The sequence below is a fragment of the Rhinoderma darwinii genome, chromosome 10 (genome assembly GCF_050947455.1).
Source record: "Rhinoderma darwinii isolate aRhiDar2 chromosome 10, aRhiDar2.hap1, whole genome shotgun sequence".
NCBI classification, from domain to species: Eukaryota; Metazoa; Chordata; class Amphibia; order Anura; family Rhinodermatidae; genus Rhinoderma; species Rhinoderma darwinii.
The window spans coordinates 26,783,630-26,807,123 of record NC_134696.1 but is presented as its reverse complement, the minus strand read 5'-3'; the positions used below and the strand labels follow the sequence as shown (position 1 = coordinate 26,807,123).

The 23,494-nt window shown below is 44.1% G+C and overlaps 2 protein-coding genes across 3 annotated transcripts in view; one reads left to right on the top strand and one right to left on the bottom strand.

Annotated features, from left to right (window-relative positions):
• Window positions 1-255: 255 nt before the first annotated feature.
• Window positions 256-14,458, bottom strand: LOC142661906 (uncharacterized). Its single transcript, XM_075839610.1, has 5 exons — window positions 14,239-14,458; window positions 5,868-6,004; window positions 4,421-5,255; window positions 2,831-3,004; window positions 256-1,917 (listed from the first exon to the last, which is right to left on the bottom strand). The coding sequence occupies exons 1-5, from the start codon at window positions 14,292-14,294 to the stop codon at window positions 1,752-1,754; spliced, it is 1,368 nt and encodes a 455-aa protein (XP_075695725.1). The 5' UTR covers window positions 14,295-14,458; the 3' UTR covers window positions 256-1,751.
• A 67-nt stretch (window positions 14,459-14,525) lies between these two features.
• LOC142661905 (ATPase family AAA domain-containing protein 3-B) overlaps window positions 14,526-23,494 on the top strand; it is a 61,007-nt gene continuing 52,038 nt past the window's right edge. Inside the window, exons 1-5 of one of the 2 annotated variants that reach the window (XM_075839609.1) lie at window positions 14,526-14,818; window positions 17,028-17,104; window positions 19,378-19,479; window positions 21,242-21,301; window positions 22,997-23,066. In XM_075839609.1, the coding sequence (XP_075695724.1) occupies window positions 14,626-14,818; window positions 17,028-17,104; window positions 19,378-19,479; window positions 21,242-21,301; window positions 22,997-23,066 (502 nt within the window). In that variant the 5' untranslated portion in view covers window positions 14,526-14,625. The remainder of the gene's footprint in view (window positions 14,819-17,027; window positions 17,105-19,377; window positions 19,480-21,241; window positions 21,302-22,996; window positions 23,067-23,494) is intronic. The other variant, XM_075839608.1, reaches the window with a different exon arrangement.

Below are 23,494 nucleotides of genomic sequence, written 5' to 3'. Positions count from 1 at the left end.
GTGAGAAGGATCAGGGGGCTCTGAACAACCTTCCTAGTGATCGTGGGGGTCCAAGCAGTCAGTCATTTATCACCTTTCCTGTGGATAGGTGATAAATGTGGATTCTGGGAATACCCCTTTAACGGTTAGGAAAGGCCCCAGGAATGACTTTTGCATCAGGGCCCAAGCATAGGATACGCACCTCAAGAAACCTCTTTTATCCATCAGTGATCTCCCCATAACGGTTTACAAATGACACATTATTTAACATGGATCTATGTTCAAAGTTCATTTATTAGGCGTAGATTGATAGAAGATCAGATTGGATTATACAAACACGGCACTAGGAGCAATCATGAAATAAAGGGACCTAAGTTTCTTCGGTAAAACGTACAGAATTCAGGAATAATTCTTTTACAGTAATCTTTCCTCTCTCGTCCAGGTGTTAATAAAATATCACAGCCATTCGAAGGATATAGATAACTTTTTCTTCAAATTTATGATTACAGAGTCTCGATGACAAACCGCATTAAACTAGGACATATAGAACATGCCCCAATTCACTTACATGTGTGGGCGCCCCAGAAATTACCAATCGGTTACCGTTTATATCACGGTTCTATGTTGTTTCTCATGACTGGTGGAAGGAGGTTGCTCCCCAGCATTACCAGACAACAGACTCCCATGACACATCCGTTTTAATTATCTTTCCCTTTTTTAATTAATTAGCACAGTAATTAAATAAATGCATGTACAAGTGTTTACTTCTCATAGTTCAGATCACACTACACACAAGAATTTCTATCATTCCCCAGTAATCAAATAGTAAAACGCAGAGAGAGTAGTTGAAATGAATACAGTACCAAATGCTGCCTTCCTTTATAGTAAAGAGTAACAACACATCTGCTGTGGTAAGGTCTAAAAAGGGGTCGTCTCAGCATAGATTGTAATAGCAGACCGCCAGGATAATGTCCGAATAGTGGGGTCCTCACTGCTTTAACCCCTGCTGATGACTAGTAGAGATAGTGACCGTTTAGTTTCCAGTCGGCTCTGCTCAGCCTGTATGGTCGGTTTATAATGGTCAATGGCTGACCATGCGACCGCCTGATGGTAGCTACAGGAGACAAACCGGCACCGTGCTTTCCCAGGGGCCTTTCTGCCAATTATAGATTGGTGGTGTTACCTAGCGGTATGCCACCAATCTATACGGTGAGCCAACCCCTTTTACTGCATCATGGTATGACCATGTCAGGGGTTGTTCACACCTGCGCTGGTCATTCCGCTGTTCTGCTCCGTCAGAGGCTCAGAACAAGGGAATAACATGGACACCTCCGGCGGCCGACGGAACCCATTGACTTTAATAGGTTCCATCGGCTTTCTGTCGTGGTGTCCATGGTTTTACCGAAAACAATAATGCAGCATCCTGCGTTACGGTTTATGGTATTTTTGGCGGACTCTGCGACGGAGGCCCCTAACGGATCCTCCAACGCAGATGTGAACTAGGCTTTAGACAATTGTAGCAAATCCACAGCACTGGTTCTAAACATATACCCCTGAGTTATAGTAACACATACACCCATATCCGTGTTTTAGGGACAATGTATTCTAGGCTTTTTCAAATACAGAAATGAATACAGTTCTTCTGAATCCTTTTTTATTCAACACACCAAGCTTTGTTCAAATATTTGCATTGCATTGCCTTATTACCATCCCCCATAGCTCTACATTGGCGCAGGAAGCGGAAACACATTATCTGCAAGCAGAGGTACAATTTATACCGGCTCCAAGTGTGTAATCTTGAAGTGCTCCAGAAAATCCTTGGACGAGGCAGAGAGATCCTGACGGTAATTGAAGATTGATTGGTAATCCTTGCTGGTCTTCAGCAGCTCATTATTCTTGCGAGCTTCATAATGGAACTGTGAGCTCTTCATCTCATACCTGGGAGGTAAAACGAAGACGGTAAACTTGGTTTAGAACAAACAAGGTCACTTTCCTAAAATGTAATTTACCCTGTCAAAAGGGACTAATCACCAGGACTGGTTTTATTAAATAACGCCATCTAGGTATAACTATAAGGGGTGCAGAGGTTGCAGTTGCACCCCAGGCCTGTGGGCCCTGTTACAGATTTTGGTTTGGGGCCCAGGAGCTTTAAAGGGGTTCACTCACCAGCACAAAGAGGGACATCTCTGGCAGACACAGCCAATCCATGCGTTGTATGGTTGGCCATCCATTTGAATAGCTGGCATGTAATGCTAAATTCCCCCTGTAGTGGGTGCTGCAAGCGAAATGCATGGCCAGATGTGGGGGCTAGAAAAGGCAGATCTGTAGCAAGCCTCTGATCGCTAAGCAGGCTTCTACTTAAAAAGTAACACCTACTTAAAAAGAATTCACCAACATATCGTATCTCAGATCAAATAATAATATCTCTGACATTAATGATCGCGGGCAGCACAGGGTGGTTGGCAGTATTAAGCTTCAAGAAGAACTTTACTCAAAACCTAAAGGCTTATTCACATCTCTGAAAGTGAATACATATTGCTAGGATATGCTTTAATTTCCCAACTGCGGGGATGCCCCCCGATTCTGAGAATTCAATGGAGTGGTGTTGCAGTTCCTGCACAGCGAGTGGCTGGAAGTGCCGCTATGCAGGGAAAAACAAGGGGCTACAATGCCAAACCATCGCTGCGGCCCCTTTATTCTCAGGATCAGGGGGGTCCTAAAAATCGGACCTCCAACCATCAAAATGTGATGTTTTGGCTATATGCCAACACTTTCAGTGCCGGGAATAACCCTTTAATACAAAACTGGTCATCTGGTGTTCCTATGAGGCTTCACAAATGGTAAATCTCACCACTTGGGCTTTGGTCCTCGTGTCCTTTCCAACTCTTGCTGCCTTTTTATCTCCAACAACATTTCCTCCTCCACGCGGAATCGCTCCAGTCGTAACCGAGTAAGCTCTTGCTGATAGGGAGAGGCTTCCACTACAGAAATCCCCACATCTGCCCCTGTCAGTGTCCTCAGGAATCTAACACAAATAAGTCAGTATTCATTAGAATAGCATATATGGGATGAAAAGGGGCGAGTATGCCTGCACTACAGGGATCCTTACAGTAATGATCAGGTTGTGTACGGCTGGGGCTGCAGTGGTGCTACAGCGTAGGCCAGTTGTTTTTGGTTGTTGGGTTGGCTCCTTTTGCATTGCATCGGACCAGTTTAAGGTTGGTATAATGTAATCCCACATACAAAAAAAAAATATCATTGAGGGTATGCTTTATTCAGTAGAAAAATGGCAGAGACTTGCATATATCAATATATATTCTAAATTATTTATAAAATTAAGTTTATAGAGTATATTTTAAAGAGTGTCCATGCGCCGCATCATGACAGGGCTACCAGCAGGGAAGTACAGATAATACTGTAGTCAGGGGTCCAAACTAATGGGTCCAAAGAAGCTACCACCGACCTCCTGTGAGTCACAGTATGGGGCCCGTACAATAACACCTGTATTAAATAAATGGGCACCATTTAATAGACAATACTGTGCAAACATGGGGTCTGTTATATGGGTTCATATAGGTCATAATATTCACTCTCACAGAGGGGCCCATGAATTACTCAATATGTGGACCACTGTGCAGGAGAAAGGGGGATAATATGATCTTTATGCATTATGATAATGTTATTCCTCCACTCCCAACATGATCCCTCATATACCAACCAAATGCATATGATGGGGTACAAGTTGGAGTGTAGGAGATATGTGACAGAGCTCATCATTTGCTGTACGGGGCCCAGACAGCGGCCAGAGTCATCGTACACCACTCGAAAAAGTCCCTATTCCTCTCTATCATGGGCTTTAGCCAACATACTGAAAATAATGTTGGTATGAACCTTGTTTAGTTGTTAAAAGTCTGGGCAAACGGAGGGCACTCACCAGCTTCAAAACACCAGGGTTCAGGAGCACCTCATACTACATCAAAGGGTTATTCTCATCTTATGAGGTGATGGCACATCCCTAGGTTATGCCATAACTTTATGATCAGTGGGGGTCTGACCTCCAGGACCTTTACCAATACTGAGAATATAGGGGCTGCAGAGCTGATCTAGCACCGTGTTCCCCTCTAAGTTTTCCCTGCAAATCGAAGTTCCCGGACACCCAGATGTGCAGGTAACTACAGAACAGCCGAATTTACTTGCACAGCAGGTGGCAGGAGTGCCACGGTGCAGGAAAAAACAGTGAAGGGGATGCAGCGCTAAACCAGCGCTTTGGTCCCTTCGCTCTCAGGACCGGTGGGGGGTCCCAGAGGTCGGACCCCAACCAATCATATAGTGATGAAATATTCTTGGGATATGCCGTCACTTTATAAAATGGTGTAACCCCTTTGAATACATAAATAATCAAAAAGATATGGCATACCTGAAACCCAAGTAAAGACTTTACCTCTCACTGATCTCTTCTGCAGTTGGTGCCGATATTGCAGATGATGGGACACTGTAAGGAGACCATGAATGGTTCAGACAGCTCTTGATCTTCCTCGGAGGAGTGAAGGACCTTGTGACCAACGTTCCCGGTCTGTAGAAGCGTGAGCGGGACTGCCTGTTGGACGATGATGTCTTGCCACTGGATTTCAGTCTTGGCAGAGGTTGAGCACAAGCATTGGCTTTGGCAGAGTTTGGCCTCCAGATGGGTTTTGGTGATTGAGAACGTGACCTCAGCCATCTTGCTTTCTTAGAGGCAGGGGAGAATGAGTGGGAACGATCTAGAGACTGAGATCTTCCTCGTACTGTGGAGACTCTAGTTCTTTCTGGAGAGCGAGAACGTACAGCAATCTTGGGAGGTAATAAGGATTTGACTCCAACAATATGAGGAGCACCGAGCTTCACAGGGATGGATTCTCTATAAGCAACATCTGATGGGGTCAAAGATAAAGACGCGGAGTTCAACTCCGAAAATGTATTGCCGACAGCTGGATGGCTAACGGATAACTTAGAAAATGTAGGTAGCCCAGAACTCTGTTCAGCAGAAAACTTTTCATGTGGCTTGTTGAGATGATTGGACGTTAAAAACCAGTCAGAGTCTAGAGCAGGATCACTGGTGTCTTTATACAAGGAGTTGTCTCTTTTCTTTGGCCACTCATGGATATGAGTTTTTGGTTTCTTGCTTTCGAAATTTAGACTAGAAGCCAAACTATCCACCTGTACCTTGAGTTTCCTTAAATTGTTCTCCAGGTCATCGATGGTGAGACTGTCTCCGGTATATGGAGAGAATGTGTTACCTGGTTTTAATGCGGGATTACTGGTTAGAAACACGACTATTTACATTTCCCATTTTCACTTTTTTTGCTAACCTTCTCTTGACGCCCCACCGTTATTTGCACCCCACCCATGAAAGACGACTTAAAGGGTAACTAAACTTTCAAAAAACTTCTGACATGTCATAGTGACATGTCAGAAGTTTTGATTGGTGGGGTTTCGAGCACTGAGGCCCCCACCGATCGGTAAAACGAAGCGGCAGAAGCGCTCGGGTGAGGGTTGTGCCGCTTAGTTTCTGATCATCTTTTCTCTGAGAGCCGAGCAATTGGTGTACGGGCTCAATAAAAACTATGAGCCCGTACACCAACTGCTCGGCTTTCGGAGAAGAGCCGATCTGAAATGAAGCGGCTCAGCGCTCACCCGAGTTCTTCTGCAGCTTCGTTTTATCGATCGTTGGGGGTCTCAGTGCCCAGACCCTCACCGATCAAATCTTCTGACATGTCACTATGACATGTCAGAAGTTTTTGCAAGTTTAGTTACCCTTTGAAATATCTACAGCCTAATAAAGTACAACACATACAGAGGACCCTTTAAAAAGAAAGTTCTACCGAAATAGAAAATAGGTTAGTGCCTACCATTTGATTCTTCCGAAAACGTGCGTCCACCACCTCGGCTGCCATGTAGTCTATGGTTGTTCGAAGACCCATGAAAGCTAAGTTTATGGGTGCTTGTGGTCTTTTGTGTATTACTGAGGAATTCATACGGCTTCTCCCTAATAAAGTAGCAGGATATAAAACTTAGAACGGAGTAGAAATAGACAATAACGGAATAATCTATACGAACATTACAAAAAGAAAAGGTGGCGTCCCCTCCAAAATGTCTCAAGAGCCCTGTATATTTAACATATGAGGTCTAAAGCTTGTTCAGCCGACAGCTATTCCTCATGACTCCCCCATAAACATGCATATAACCAGGACGGATATGTTTTTTTTCACTGGTAGTAAACAATGAAGGTTCTTATTGAATGACAGCAAGCAGAGATCTTGGAAACCACAAGGAATTGATAAGAAAGTATATTGGAAAACGGCAGGTTTTTACAGGATTCGGTTGTATGTAATAGTGTATTATACAGTGATGTTCCATACTTAAAAAAAGTATACAGATGTAAACCAGCCCAACAGGGGCCAAAAGGACACTCTTTGGCCTTCGTCTAGCTAATGGAGGCCTATGTACATGTTTAGTGTGTAACCTGGGAGATTTCCTGGTGTACACGCTAAACGCAGTGAATGAACGTGATGTGAAGGGCGCCGGATCTGTGGAGCTCTACATTAAACAGGTTCTCCACTTTGGAAAATCTCCACTTGTTAGAAGGGCCCCTTAATAATGAGCTAATCACAAAGTGTCCCTCCACTGTGGCCCCCCGCGATCACCTATAATTGGTGGGGAAGCCTGTCAGTAATTATTAAATTTCCCTGCAGCGCCACCACAGGGGAAATTAAGTATCACACCGTGATCATTCAAGTCAATGGGCTGTCTAAGTAATGCATGCCAGGACAGGTCCTCCAGAGAGAGACGCTCTTTATATACTCTGGCCAAAGAATGAGGATCCTGAACAGAGGACCCCCTCTAATAATTCACTAATAGGGTATATGAAAATGGGTTTTCTAAACAACCCCTTTAATTATATTATTATTAGAATTATCGCAGCTAAAAAGTATATTATGGATAATGATCTTTGCCAGATATAAGACAAAGGAGGCTGAAAGTCTGAAATACAGATCCACATTTCCACCTCTGTTGTCGTATAAGCGGCAAATACGGCTCTGTAAAAGATTTGCCCGCCGACAAAACATTGGTGAAGCAAATCTTTTTTGTCATCTCCGTAACACCATCACAATAATGTTATAGATATATATATATATATATATATAATTAGTGGGGGCGGGGCATTGAAGGTCCTCAGAAGGGGACTGGGACAAATGCCCCAATTGCCCGTGCTTTCATCTGGCCCTTATTATTAATATGATTTACTATTGTTAATAATAATAGTCATGAACTACATGCACAGGGTCACAGCTTTTCATGACATTTTCTAGTAAATATAGCTTCCATTTCCCTGGTATATCGTGCAGATTTTAAGAATTTACTCTTTAGTCCTAAATCCGTGAGAGCCTGAATCTGGGACCGCTCATACTGGTTATGATGTTTATTTTCCGTAAACCGGTCTTAACCGATTGGGAAGGTAAATGTATTTATTAGCAGGTAATTGCATTATATACCAGTGCAGTAGGAGGATGAATGTGACACACACGGCATGTGCCCTTTAATAATTTAGCCCCCAAGGTTGGTAAAATCTAATGCAGTATAATCATCATGTGTCAGGCCCGGGATCCTCCATAATCTCCTCTACTGGCTCAGTTATTGAGGATGTGTGGGACGGCTCCAGAGGTTTCCATGACAGCGAGCGGCCCTACAGCGAAATCTCCCTATTCACAGCGTACATCGTTACTGACGACATGGAAGTAGCTACAGGAAACCGAAGAGGAGAGGAGAACTCGCCAGCAGCTGCAGACTATGGATTTAATCTGAGAAAATGTGTCTTAAATCTCATAATACTTTCAAATTGGAACGAATATTTTGTTTTCTTATTTTCAGAGATGTCGTAGATTTTTGTTTTTAACTTAAAAGGGAATGTCTGATCTAGAGAACTAATCGTTATATGATCTGAGATTAGATAGATAGATATGAGATAGATATGAGATAGATAGATAGATAGATAGATAGATAGATAGATAGATAGATAGATAGATAGATAGATAGATAGATAGATAGATAGATAATCCAAAAATGGCGACCGCACTCTGCGAACACTAATGCCACCTAAACACTATAAATAAATAAATATGCATTTCTGCTGAATCTTCTTACAATATGGGGGTTCTTAGAACACATTTTGATCAAATTGTGTGAGCCCACCTGCCACGACAAGGCGTCAGAACTGGGACTAAGCCTACATATATCTGGGCATGGTAGGAACCCGCATTAAACTACTTAAAAATCACCCAGGGCAGAATGGGAGGAGTGCAAGATCAGCAATGGAGGCCGTCACTAACCCCACATATATGCAATACATAAGAGACAAGAAAGTTGGAATGTGCTGATCAAATTTTCTTGTCTCTTATGTATTGCATACATGTGGGGTTAGTGACGGCCTCCATTTTTTGATCTTGCACTCCTCCCATTCTGCCATGGGTGATTTGAATTCGTTTAATGCAGGTTCCTACCATCCCCAAGTACAGGGGCGTAGCTAAAGGCTCATGGGCCCCGATACAAAAGTTCTTATTGGGCCCAGCAGACAGTATCACACATGATAGGATTAGATACAGTGGCCCAGCAGACAGTATCACACGATAGGATTAGATACAGTGGCTCAGCAGTCAGTATTAAACATGATAGGATTAGAGATAGGGCCCAGCAGACAGTATCACACATGATGGGATTGGATACAGTAGCTCAACAGACAGTATCACACATGATTGGATTAGATACATTGTCTCAGCAGACAGTATCACACATGATTGGATTAGATACAGGGCTCAGCTCGCTGACATTGCGGCTCCAGCGCTGGATCCAGGAAAGGTAAGAATAATAATTTTGCTTCTTTGTGTTACTGATTATTTTTGTGTGTTTGTGTTTTTTTACAGGTTCGGTTCTTGGACTTCGGATACGAAGACTTCAATGACAGCGTTTTTTTATTCTCAATAAAATGGTTAATGAAGGTTGTGTTTGTTTTTTTATTTCAATAAAATATTTTTTCTATTTTTTTAAACTTTATTATCACCGCCTTAGTAATGGCCGCTGGCTGATTGACAACCTCCATTACTAAGGCAGGGCTTAATGTTAGCAGGTGCAGAGGCTATACTAACCCCCATTATTACCCCGGTACCCACCGCCACCAGGGATGCTGGGAAGAGCTGGGTACGAAACAGTACCCGACCATCTGTAGTGACGGGCAGGCACCGGGGCGGCCGCAGGCTGGTAGTATTAGGCTGGGGAAGGCCAAAAACAGCGGCCCTCCCAACTTCGTAATGCTGCCTGCTGCTGCTGTGTTGTATCTGGCTGGTTATGAAAATTGGGGGGGGGACCCCACATCGTTCTCTCCAATTATTTTTTATTTTATCTTTTTTTAAATGGCGTGGGGTCCCCCCCATTTTTCATAACCAGATACAATAAAGCAGCAGCAGCCTAGCATTACCAGGGTGGGAAGGGCCACCGTTTCTGGCCTGTCCCTGCCTGATAATACCAGCCTGCGGCCACCCCAGTGACCTACCATCACTACAGAGGGTCAGGTACCGGATCGTATCCGACTCTTCCCAGCAACCCTGGTGGCGGTGGGTACCGGGGTATTAATGGGGGTTAATGTTAGCCTTTGCACCGGCTAACACTAAGCCCCGCCTTAGCAATGGACGCTGTAAATCAGCCGGCGGCCATTACTAAGGCGGTACTAATATAGTTAAAAAAAACACAGACATAGAAAAAATATTTTATTGAAATAAAAAAAATAAAAAAAACACACAACCCTCATTAACCATTTTATTGATAATAAAAAAAAGCCGTCATCGAAGTAGTCCGCGAATCTGATGTAGTCCAATGACCGAACCTGTAAGAAAACACACAAAAAACGATTAGTAACACATGTGCAAAAGGCACTTGACAGCTCCGTGTGTCAGCCCCGTATGATGCGTGGCTGCGTGCTTTTCACGCAGCCGCCATCATTATGACACTCCGTTTGGATGTTTGTAAACAGAAAAGCACGTGGTGGTTTTCTGTTTTCATTCATCCTTTTCACAGCTGTTGCGCGAATCACGCTCATCCCACGGAAGTGCTTCCGTGTGGTGCGCGTGATTTTCACGCACCCATTGACTTCAATGGGTGCGTGATGCGCGAAATACGCACAAAGAACGGACATGTCGTGACTTTTTCGCAGCGGACTCACGCAGCATAAAAATCACGCACCTGTCTGCACTGCCCCATAGACTAATATAGGTCCGTGCGACGCGCGTGAAAATCACGCGCGTTGCACGGACGTATATCCCGTTCATCTGAATAAGCCCTTAGATACAGGGCCCATGTTTGATACTGTCAGTGGGACCCTGTATCTAAGCCTACCACAAGGTAGGCTTAGATACAGGGTCCAGCAGACAGTAATGTTATACAGTATAAGATTACTGTGTGCTGGGGCCCTGTATCTAAACCTACAGTGTGGTAGGCTTATACTGTATACAGGGGCCATCAGACAGGATCACACATGGGCCATGTATCTAAGCCTACCATGTGATTGGCTTAGATACAGGGCCCAGCAGACAGCATCACACAATCTGTGATCCTGTCTCATGGGCCCTCTAAGCCTGCTACATCGTAGGCTTAAAGGGGTTGTCCAGTCCATAAACATTGATGGCCTGTCCTCAGGACAGGCCATCAATAGCTGATGTGTCGGGGTCAGTCTCCCAGGAGCCGGCCAGTCAGCTGTTTTGAAGGGGCCGCAGCACTCGTACGAGAGCTGCTTCCCCTTCATTTCACTACTCGCTCACACTGTGAATCACCGACACGGATTCACAATGTGAACAAGTGACGGGAATGAAGGGGAAGCAGCTCTCGTACGAGTGCTGCGGCCCCTTCAAAACAGCTGACTGGCCGGCTCCTGGGAGTCGGACACCGCCAATCAGCTTCAGCAGACAGAGATCTTACCCTCCTCTTCAGCCGCGGCGGAAGTTCTGTCCTGACTCTATCCGGGATCACCTTGTTGTGCGCAGCGAATAGCGTTGTGACGTCAGGACCTCTGCTGTGATCCGGAACCAGGAAGGTAAGTACTGTCAGTTACTATAGTAACAGGGGCCCGCGGCCCGAGTTACCGTAGTAACTTTTTCACTCCCTCCTTAGTCCTAAAGTGCAGACGCCGATCACAGATCTCTGTGCTGAAGACCTGGCCAATTATTTTAAAGTTAAAATTGACAACATCCGGCATGATATTATCTCCCAGTCCCCAAGCAACATCGATCCCCTTCCCTCCCGCACTCCATCTTCTTCACTCTCAGCATTTGACCCAATAACAGAAGAAGTCTCCAGGCTCCTCTCTTCTTCTCGTCCTACTACCTGCCCTAGTGATCCTGTCCCCTCACACCTCCTCCAGTCCCTCTCCCCAGCTGTCACTAGTCACCTGACTAAAATATTTAACCTCTCTCTTTCCTCTGATATCTTTCCCTCCACTTTTAAACATGCCATTATAAACCCATTACTGAAAAAACCAACTCTTGACCCATCCAGCGCTGCCAACTACCGACCAGTCTCTAATCTGCCCTTCATCTCCAAACTCCTGGAACGCTTGGTCTACTCTCGCCTTATCCGCTATCTCTCTGCTAACTCCATTCTTGACCCCTTACAATCTGGTTTCCGCACTCTACACTCCACAGAAACTGCCCTTACTAAAGTCTCAAATGATCTCTTGGCGGCTAAATCGGACGGTAAATCCTCTCTCCTTATTCTTCTGGAACTCTCTGCAGCCTTTGACACTGTAGACCACAAACTCCTACTGAACATGCTCCACTCTATTGGCCTCAAGGACGTTGCTCTCTCTTGGTTTTCCTTCTATCTCTCTGACCGCTCATTCAGTGTATCATTTGCTGGTTCCACTTCTTCCCCTTGCTATCGGGGTTCCTCAGGGATCAGTCCTAGGTCCGCTCCTCTTTTCTCTCTACACAGCTTCTATTGTACACACCATTAGCAGATTTGGCTTCCAGTACCATCTCTACGCTGATGACACCCAATTATATACCTCTTCCCGTGACATCACTCCTGCTCTAATACAGAACACCAGTGATTGTCTGTCCGCTGTCTCTAACATCATGTCCTCTCTCTATCTGAAACTGAATCTTTCTAAAACTGAGCTCCTTGTGTTCCCACCATCTACTAACCTCCCTAAACCTGATGTCTCCATCTCTGTGTGTGGCACTATCATAACTCCTAAGCAGCACGCCCGCTGTCTTGGGGTTATTTTTGACTCAGATCTTTCCTTTACTCCTCACATACAATCACTTTCACGCTCCTGTCATTTTCACCTCAAAAAAATCTCCAGAATCCGCTCTTTTCTTACGGAGGAAAACGCCAAAACTCTCATTGTTGCTCTGATTCACTCTCGTCTTGACTACTGTAACTCATTACTAGTCGGTCTTCCCCTCACCAAACTCTCCCCTCTCCAATCTATCTTCAATGCAGCAGCCAGGCTCATCTTTATGACCAACCGCTACACCAACGCCTCTAATCTGTGCCAGTCACTGCACTCTTTGCCCATCCCCTTCCGAATAAAATTCAAACTTATTACTCTCACCCACAAAGCTCTCCACAGTGCTGCACCTCCTTACATCTCCTCCCTCATCTCTGTCCACCACCCTACTCACGCACTACGTTCTGCCAACGACCTTAGATTAAAATCCTCCATAATCCGAACCTCCCACTCCCGTCTCCAGGATTTCTCTCGTGCTGCACCCGTCCTCTGGAATGCGCTACCGCAGACAATCAGATTAATTCCCAATATCCACAGTTTTAAACGTGCCCTGAAAACACATCTATTTAGGCAGGCCTATAACATTCCCTAATCTGACTCCTTTCCATGGTCCTCCTTTTAGATTAGTCATCAGAATAAGATTGCCTCACACTCCTTCTCTTCATGTCCATCATACACGGATACACGCTATATAAATAAAGTTTATTATTATTATATTGATGTGGTGTGGGGGGCCTGGTCGCAATTGCGACCCCTATAGCTACGCCACTGCCCAAGTATATGTAGGCTTAGTCCCAGTTCTGGGTGTATGTTCAGCGTAGGGACCCACCTTATGGAGGACGCCTTGTCGTGGCAGGTGGGCTCACACAATTTGATCAAAATATGCGCTAAAACCTACTATTGTAAGTAGATTCAGCAGTTTTGCATATTTATCTAGTTATAGTGTTTAGGTGGCATTATTGTTCGCAGAGTACTGTCGCCATTTTAGTATATTGTATTTTTTTGCACGAAGATCCAGTAGTTGTAAACTACAACTCCCAGCATGCCAGTGGCTGTCAGGACATGCTGGGATTTGGAGTTTCGTAAGAGCTGGAGACCTGTCAAAAGTTCTCATAGCCGGGGGGTTCGTGCAGTTACCCAAATAAAGGGGCTGTAACGCTAAGAAGAGAGCGGTTTACTATTTGGCTTAATTCAGAAGAGGTGAAGACAGACATGACATAGATGTTGTCTATCAGCCCCGACCCCATGAAATTAAAATCGAACCCCTTGCGGCAGGGGGCAGCACGTCTCATCAGGATCTGCCGGCTTATGTATGGGGCAGATTTGGGCTAGAGCTCTACAATGACTTCTCTTGTATCGTAGAAGTCGTACAATCTCCCATAAATTTTCCAGGGGGTGTCCAGGACTTGGCGGGTGGCAAACAAGCCCCAGGAAGGTGATGGAGAAACTCCCTAATATCCTTACCATTACTTTTTACGTGGCCCTCGCCCTGCATTATCTGTAGGTGACGTTTTGTCAGTGGTCACATGATTGATTACGTAATATCACTACGGTAGAAACGTTGCAGCGACCTAAACTTTAATTACCATCCGTCCCACCATGTCCTGGATAACCCCTTTAATTCCTATGTACAACCGCTACTCCACCAGAAACGGGATAACGGGGGGTCACAGAGGTTGTACCCCCACCATCCCCCTCCCCTTTTTACCCTCTTGCAAGACTCAAATTGTATTAAAGTCTCAAAGCCCATACACAAGTGGGTGTATAACCCCAGCTGGCAGTGCATGCTGAGAGTTGTAGTGCTATGACTGATACAAATTAACCCCCACCAAGTATTAGACCAAACAAATCCTAAACCGTTAATGATGCAATTATGGAGTCTTCCTGAGAATAATGTCCCCTCTAAGGAGCCACCACGTCTCCCTTCATCCGCCCTCTCCACCTACCTGAGTGCCGCTTTTCTCCCGTGCAGGACGAACGCTCCCTCCGCTCCCTGAGCCATGGTGGCTTCTCTGATGCTATCCTACGTTACTAGGGGAGGAGCCAAACAAGACGTTGCTAAGCGGAAGTCTCTTCAACAAAACTTCGCTTTTCCGACAAGTGTAAAACATTTTTGTTCCCACGCGTTTTCCGTATATAGGAAGCCGAATGCCGGTCAGAGCTTAGCCAATGACATTCTGGTGTGGTCCGTGACGTCATCAGTCGGGGTGGGTGTACGGAAAATGACCTTGTGTAGAGGTTGATGCGCATGCGTAGTGTTTCGCTGGATACCCCACGTGTGTATCAGTGAGAGGAGATCAGTGATATTACTGTACGCTCCCCTCTCATAGAGCATGTCCTGGTTATTCGGCTATAACAAGGGGCAGCCTGCGCCGCCAGATGTGCCAGGCTTGCCAATGCCCCCACCACCTCCTGGAGGGGATGGAGATGGGGGAGACAAGAACAAGCCCAAGGACAAATGGAGCAACTTCGACCCCACAGGCCTTGAGAGGGCAGCTAAAGCAGCCAGGGATCTCGACCAATCACGTAAGTGCACGGTAGTCTAATAAATCCAGGTGCAACAATGACAGGTTGTGTTGGGACTTGTAGTCCCCCCATGCATTCTCTATGTTGTCACTTGTATGTTACATTTGTCGTCTTTCTGCGCGATGTGCTCCTCAAAATGTTGTTCGTGTGCGTCACTTGTTACCGTAAAAGAGTGGTCTGTCGCTATGACAGATACTTAGTGTTACACGTCACCGACTAGCGTTGACCTTTAAAATGGCGTAACTAATTTATAAATATGGCGCGTGTTCTGAGTGTCTACCTACTCCATGTCATAGAGTGCGACGCGTCACCTCAGCCCATGCATGACGGTACCAGCCATTGTATTATGCCAGTTGGCTGTTATTCCTTATATGTGGGCTATGCCCATTGTTGCTAAGCAGCCTGATCACTTTGATGGAAACATGGCAGTATGACTATTAAAGCGCCTAACCGTGAGTGCCGCTGTTTCGTAAAATACCCAAAGACCTGCTGCGTTTTACCGATCGCCATGGCCCATTTGTTCTAGACATTGATAACGTATCAATTATATATATATATATATCGATGGGGTAAAGAGAGGACCTGTCACCTCTCCTGACGTGTCTGTGTCAGTAAATACTTGAATTTCCTGTGCAGTAACAATTCTGAGACGTCTTTACTTAGAACTCTTTGTTGGGTCGTTCCTCTGTTATTCCTCTTAGAAATGTTCTGAATAAATTGACAACTGGATGTTACCAGTTGGGGGTGTGTTCCTACACATTCTGACATTGTCCAATCAGTGCTGACAGTGACTGTGGGGGGGACACAGCCCTTTGACAAGGGGAATGATAACACCCAGTTGTCAATGTATTCATACTTTCTAGGAGGAATAACAGAGGAATGGCAGAACGTAGAGTTATAAGAAAATATGTTACAGAATTATTTCATGGAGAAAACAAGTATTTACTTGTAGACGTGTCTGGAGAAATGAAAGGTCCACTTTACGTTCCAATAACCTGTCATCCTCTGGCGCTGGAAATGTACTATTGTGTGTATGTATATGTATGTATATGTGTATATATATATATATATATATATATATATCAATTATCATTCCAGACCCTATGGCTGGGTTCACACTGAGTTTTTGTTGCGTTTTTAACTTCCTTTTTTTTATATTTTGTTTTTTTAGTTGGTTGATAAACTCCCAATTGAGACTTTTTTTGTTTATCTACTAAAACACAAAAAAAGCATGCTAGAAACGCACAGTGTGAACCCAGCCTAAAAGTTGCTTTTTGTAATTGAGCCTTTACCCAGTTTCCACAATGTCACGACCTGCCGTGTATCTTGTTCTATGTAACGTCCTTGTCATGTTGTGTCTGTGTCCCCCGCTCAGCCCTGATTTGCTAATGTCACTGTTTACCCACGGTTGCATCATTCCTCTTGGTCTATGGACTGTAGGTCACGTGATGAAGTTATTGCCTTCTGGTTGCTGCAGTATTGTCACCACTGGCTATATAAAAGGCTTTCCAGTTTCCACACTTTATTTTTATATTACACTTTGCGTTTCAATTCCTTGCTATTCTTAAAATCTGTTTGCTGGCAGTGAATGGAAACGTTCTTGTTTACATGTAAAGGCTAATGCTTACAGACATAGTCCTACGCACACAGCGACAGTTTGTTGCAATGTATCAGTGTTCGTAAGCACTATCACCCTGAAGCCCAGGATCGGACAGCACTTTCGGCTGCTACTTTTCGTTTACAAAAATTGGTCAGGCTGATGCATTGTAACAACCTTTCAGCTGTGTGAGCAGGACGTTGCCAGGATTGGCGGTGAATGACACAACCCCATTAATACACCCTGGGGGAGATTTATGAATAGTGTCGTAGGTCGTATTCATTTTTCCAGTAGGAAAACATAAGTTTTAAATATGTTCCCCCAAGCTGAAACTGTGTGTATGTAAATATTCCTGCAGGGTCTGAGAACTGGAGATATCCTTCTGTAATCCCTACAGTTTGCCCCTCCCCAGCTTGAAATGGCTGATAACAGAGAACAAGCAATTGCAGGAGAAATTTAGCATTATACGTCACCCATTGAAATCAATGTGCTGTTTAAAATGCCTGGATGAGACGGGTCCTCCTAAGGGAGAGATGCTCTTTGTAGCCGTCTAAATAGAGGACTGGAGTGGAACACTTTATTCATCTTTCTTTTGCTTGTTTCATCTTTCAGGACATGCCAAAGAAGCCCTTGGCCTTGCAAAGATGCAAGAAGAGACCCTTCAAATGGAGCAGAATGCTAAAATTAAGGTACATCAGTAATGGAGACCTAAAATGTAAACCGTTCTTTAGGAGAGTGCTGAGGCTTTGAAATATGGAGCGTGAACTGCGGAAAAATTAAAAAATTGTAATTACTCCCTAGGAGGTTCTTCAGACTGTACTGAATACAGATGACCGTATATAGATGACCATCTCTGCAGTGTGCAGGGAGAGGAGGAGAGGCTGTGATTCTCCTCCTGTCCCCGTATGACCGCAGATGACCCCAAAGGGAGGGGCAGCATGGACTTTTCTTCATGTTATTCCCCCCTCATCAAATAACAATCACCCCTGTGTGCCTAATTAGGCCGTTTATTGACTACACGATCCGGATTTTTACCAGCATCTAAAATTGCGACATCAAAATAGTTGCACCAAGCACTCGCAAAACAATCACACGCCACATCAATAACGTTTGCACATTTTACACTGTTCCTGTCCTGTCCATACCCGATCTTTAGCGTAAAATCTGCTGCACGCTTTCTTTAGCAATACCAGTCATAGCAATGTCCATTATCACTAGAGAGGAATATCTGATCCATTTCTGATGGATGGAAAATATTTCTGTCAGAAAATACGTTTTCAGCCTCTGTCGCCATAAACCTTCATTTCCAACTAGTTCCACTAAATAAATCAGTATTCGTTAACACATTAGATTAAGTTTAGGGAATTTCGAATATTTATTGGTTTTACACATGACGATTATCGGGCATAGAACGCTCGTTGCCGATAATTGCTCCGTGTAAACAGGGCAGCGATCGGCAGATGAACGAGCAAGCTCGATCATTTGCTGGTCGTATCATTTTAAAAAAGTAAAATATTATCGTTGTCGGCAGAACATCTCCCGGTGTAAACAGGGCGACGCGCTGCCGACATAATAATGTATGGGGACGAGCGATCTGAGTAACCACCGCTCGTCCCCATCCATAGCTCCTTGTGACAGGAGCAAACAAACGCCGATCATCTGCAATTGTGGAAGTTCCCATAGACTTCTATGGGCAAGTCTGTGTCGCCATTGCGGACAGGAACAGGACATGTTCTATATTTTGCGGATCATTTCTACTTCTCGGGTATATATCCGGAAAGGTGTCCGTGGCCAATAGAAATGAATGGGTCCGCAATTTCATCCGTATTTACGGATGAAAACTAGGGTCGTGCGCGTGGGGCCTAAGAGGACGTATAATCGCATTAACTATCGTTTGTTACCATACTCCCAGTCATTGCTCCATGTAAATCGTCGACATACTGTTATCATCTATCGCCGTTAGTTACCTGGCAGAGAATCTGCCTGTTTAAAACCACCCTTACAGCCTGTATGATACTTCAGAGCTGCATTCGCTATTCTGCAGCTTCAGAGTGCAAATCTTCCAGCATTACCTGCTTTGCACAGAGGGTGCTCCGGTTATTTTGCATTCTTAGAATTGTCATCTTCACAGCAGGCAGTGTACAGAAATCTCAATTTCAGAGAAACTATCTTTTTCCTGCATTATAGGAGCTCAGATAAGATGTTAAGGGTGTGTCTGACAACCAGCAGAATTGTGAATGCAGCTCCTGGTTATATACAGGCTATAATTCTGAGTCAGTACAAGAATTGTAATGGATGTTTATGGGGGAGATAGCTGCCGGACACAAAGATGTTCAACCTGACTCCCATCTCATGTGTATAAATAGTCAGCGCAACTATAGAAGTTTATCAATACCTATAAAGTCCAAGCCAAACAAAACCGTTTCAACAATTAACGTCCATATATATCAACACTAGAAAGAAAATACTTGTAGAAACATATAGACACAATAAATCCCAAAAATAACCAATAGTACAAAATATAGCATAATCCAGTATATAAAAAATACCTTTATTAGTACATATTATAAAAATATATATAAAATGTGGTGGTGTGAGGGATCACAATGCATCAAATTACATATACAATCAATATTGGGGTCTGGTCTATAAATATTCAATAACACTATACAAAAATACACCTCATAGATTACTAGTATGTAAGTTCATGACTACTAGACAAGGGGTACAGATGTACAAGTAACCAGGAAAAATCCAAATTAGGTCAAGTACCAACCCATGTTTTGCATATTGATTCCCCCAAAAGACAAACCACAGACCACAAACAGACACCCTGACGCGCGTTTCGCAGTCAGCTTTTTCAAGGGGTCGCTTATAGGGGTAACTATAGAAGAGCATGAATATCTCCGCGCTCCATATGGTGTTTTTTTTCTGCATCTTTTAAAAAACATTTTGATTTTAGGAATATGAAGCCGCCGTAGAACAGCTGAAGAACGAGCAGATCCGAGTGCAAGGAGACGAGCGCAGGAAAACCTTAAATGAAGAGACAAAGCAGAATCAAGCGGTGAGTTGAGATTTCCTAGTGAAAAATACTTCCGTGTGTCCAGGTACACAATTTCTTCCATAGGGGGCGACAGTATTTTATTTGTCAGGATTTATATGGGCTTGAAAAGGGACAACCAGTTTCTAATCCAGATATTCTGCGTGGTTGCGTGTTCCCTTGGCACCTCATACAAGGGGCATAACTCCGTAGGTCCATGTGTTACTTTGAGCAGTGTTTGGGGGATGTAATGGTCATAGTTTCTGCTGTAGCTATTCGGGCTATTTTACGCTCTATCATTATTTCCCTTTAACCCTTTCCCGTCACAGGCATTTTTTTGATTTTCGTCTTCATTTTTTCCTCCCCACGATCCGAAAGTCATAACTTTTTATTTTCTGTCGCTAAACCTGTATGAGGGCTTGTTTTTTACGGGACAATTTGTAGTTTTTCACGCCACCATTTATTGTATCATATAACGTATTGGGAAACTGGGGAAAAATTATTTGTGGGGTGGAATAGGAAAAAAACTGTGATTTCTCATTACTTTGAGCGGTTTAGTTTTTATGGCTTTCACCGTACGGTAAAAACGACATGTTAACTTTATTCTACCCGTCAATACGGTTACGGTGATACCAAATTTATATAGTTCTTTTATGTTATACTACTTTTACAAGGAAGAGACTAATTGTTAAAAATAAAATTTGTGTTTTGTCGCCACGTTCGGAGAGCCATAACTTTTTTATTTTTCCGTCGCTTGAGCGGTACGAGGGCTTATTTTTTGCGGGATATGAAGTGACCAAAAAACAGAAATTCTGGCGTTTTATATTCTTTTTACGCCATTCACCGTGCGAGTTAAATAATGGTATATTGTAATAGTTCAAACTTTTATGGACGCAGCGATACCAATTATGTATATTTATTTATTTTATTTTTTACATTACTTCAGAGGAAAAATTTAGTTTTTTACACTTTTTATTAGTCCCCTTAGGGGACTTGAACCAGTTAGATCGCTGGTACAATACACTGCAATACTAATGTATTACAGTATATTGTCATTTTCATTTTCTGTTAAGCCCTTAGCAGGAGATGAAGACAGGCAGTCCTGGTTGCCTTCATTGGGCTCCTGGGCTGTCATGACAACTATTGGCATCCCCCCATCTTTCTAACATCTTAGATGCTGCGATCAATCACGATCGCAGCATCTAAGGGGTTAAACGGCCAAGAACAGAATGATCACTGTTCCTGGCAGTTAGTCCCAGGTGTCGGCTGTAATACACAGCTGACACCCGCTGCATATGGAGCAGGCTCAGCGGGTGAGCCCGCTCCAAACATCACGCCCCACACCACGACATGCTATTACGTTGTGGTGTGTGTAGGGGTTAAACACATTCTTAAGGGCGTTTCTTTTTTCAAGAGCCTTTGTGTTGTCTCTAAAGGTGTAATTCCACAACATGTACAGCCTTTGACAGGGTGTTCTAATGGGACATCTAATTCCCTACTCAAGACCCTGCAAAAAGTGGCCCTTACTCTGTAGGACCCAGCTTGACCATGTTTTGCGTGGGGACCAGGCAATACTACATTTCTCCTGCTGTCTGCAATGTCCACCAGCGGTAACAGTTGGTCACTGCGCGGTTCAGCTGCCGGGTTCCCCTTTCGAGAAGGGGTTGTCCAGATGTCATAAATACTTTTAAACGGAAAGAAGTTGTAAAATCTTGATCATAAGTATTTTTCTTTCAATTGGTTCAGTCCCCATTTATGGATTATCTTGTATCTCTTTGTCTTGTAGAGAGCCCAGTATCAAGACAAACTAGCAAGACAGCGGTACGAAGAACAGTTACGACAACAAGTAAGAATTATGTCCAGCGTGTAGATGGCCTATTATTGCTCATGTTATCGAGGATAGTTTTACAGTTTTATTAGAGATGTCGACGCGTTTCAAAGCCGGACCAGATTCTACCTCCGGCTAAACAAATGCGAAACTAAGTTCCCAGGTAGGGGGTAAAATAGGTAAAAAGTAAATGTCACAGCAGAAGTCAGGTACTGATATGTGCAATGTATACCTCCTGACGGAAGGCAAAAATCTTATGTGAACAGAGCCTTAGGGCATTTGACTGCACACGGTATGTAGTCTGTAACCAAGGAAACGCATAGGTCTGCATAGGAGATTGAAACACAAAAGGGTAGGAGATTTCTAATCAAGAATATTTGCAAAGTAGTCTGGCATTTCCAGCTCAAACCATTTTTGGCACGTGCCTCGTGTACTGGAGTAGTGTCATACCAGAACAGGACAGACCCTTCCCCAAATTATTGTTAAAGTGTAGCTAAACGTTCGGCAACCTTCTTACATGTCATAGTGACATATCAGAAGTTTGGATTGGTGGGGGTCCGAGCACTGAGACCGCCACCAATCGCTAGAACGAAGCAGCTGAAGTGCTCGGCCGCTTTGTTTCTGTTCGGCTTTTTCCGGAAATAAATGTATCTGTGTACGGGCTCATAGACTTTCTATTGAGTCCATACACCGATACGTTTATTTCCGGAAAAAGCCGAACAGACATGAAGCAGCTGAGTGCTCACGCGAACACTTCAGCTGCTTCGTTCTAGCGATTTGGTGGGGGTCACAGTGCTCAGACCCCCACCAATCCAAACTTCTGACATGTCACTATGACATGTCAGAAGTTTGCCGAACGTTTAGGGTACGTTCACACGGCCTATTTGCGCATTGCTTGCAATGGGTTTTACGATGTTCTGTTCGAACGAGGCGTAATTTTACGCGTCGCTGTTAAAAGGCGGCGCGTAAAGAGACGCCCGTGTCAAAGAAGTTCATGTCACTTCTTGGGACGTAATTGGAGCCGTTTTTCATTGACTCCATTGAAAAACAGCTCCAATTACGTCCGTAATGGATGCCACGAAAAACGCGAGTACTTGAAAAAACTTCTGAAATTCAGGAGCTGTTTTCGCCTGAAATCCGCTCCGTAATTTCAGCCGTAATTTGTTAAGCCGTGTGAACATACCCTTAGCTACACTTTAAGTTTCAGGCATGCAGTTCTCTACAATGTCATTGATATATTGTAGCATTAAGATTTCCCTTCACTAGAAATTAGGGGCTTAGTCTTAACCATGAAAAACCGTACACCTTTTAAGTGCTATTGGTGGGTCCCTGATCTTGCCACCCATGGTCGTGCTCCATGGAAAAGAGTGGGAGACACAGAAAAAGTTAAAGGGGTTTTCCACGAGCGGACAACTGATGACCTGTCCACAGGATAGGTCATCAGTATATGATCGGTGCGGGTCCGACATCTGGACCCCGCAGAGATCTGCTGCTCTGGCTGCCTCCGGGGCGCCGGATGTTTTGAAGGGTATGCAGTAGTTGGAGCCAGAAACAGATGGCTCTGACCACTGCAGCTCGGTCGCTATTCTGTGTCGGACCCGCACCGATCCGGTTGTGGAAAACCTCTTTAAGTGAGTGTGCTCGGCGATAGCCAATGTGTCCTACTTTTATTGCCTTCGTTAATCTAACCGTTTTCTATTTTTATCTGTAAAGCAATTGCTGAATGAAGAGAATCTGCGAAAACAAGAGGAATCTGTCCAAAAACAGGAGGCCATGCGCAAAGGTAAATAGGGAATCTTTCATCTTTAGACGTCTTAGACTTTTTATTATTGTGTGTTCCAATTGTTTCTACACTTTTCTTTAATCACTGGTTCTTCATATGTCTGGTATTGCAACTCGGCCACGTTCACTTGAAAGTGGGTGAGCTGTAATACCAGTAATAGCCCATGAGCAGTAGTAGCGCTGTTTCTGGGGAAAAAAAAAAGAATACACCTCCCTTTTAAGAAGACACCAGGTTTATAGGCGCCAGAGAATACGGAAAGCAGCACCTCCGGTCTTCCTAGGTGTTTTCTCCAATGAGAGTAACTGCAGGCTTGTCAGGTGCTGTGACAGCAGATTCTCTAAACCACTGACCGGAATACTCGATAGCTGCACTTTACCAGGTACGGAGTTCTAAAGTGGCGCCGTAGTTCCCTATGGATTGGCAGCCCT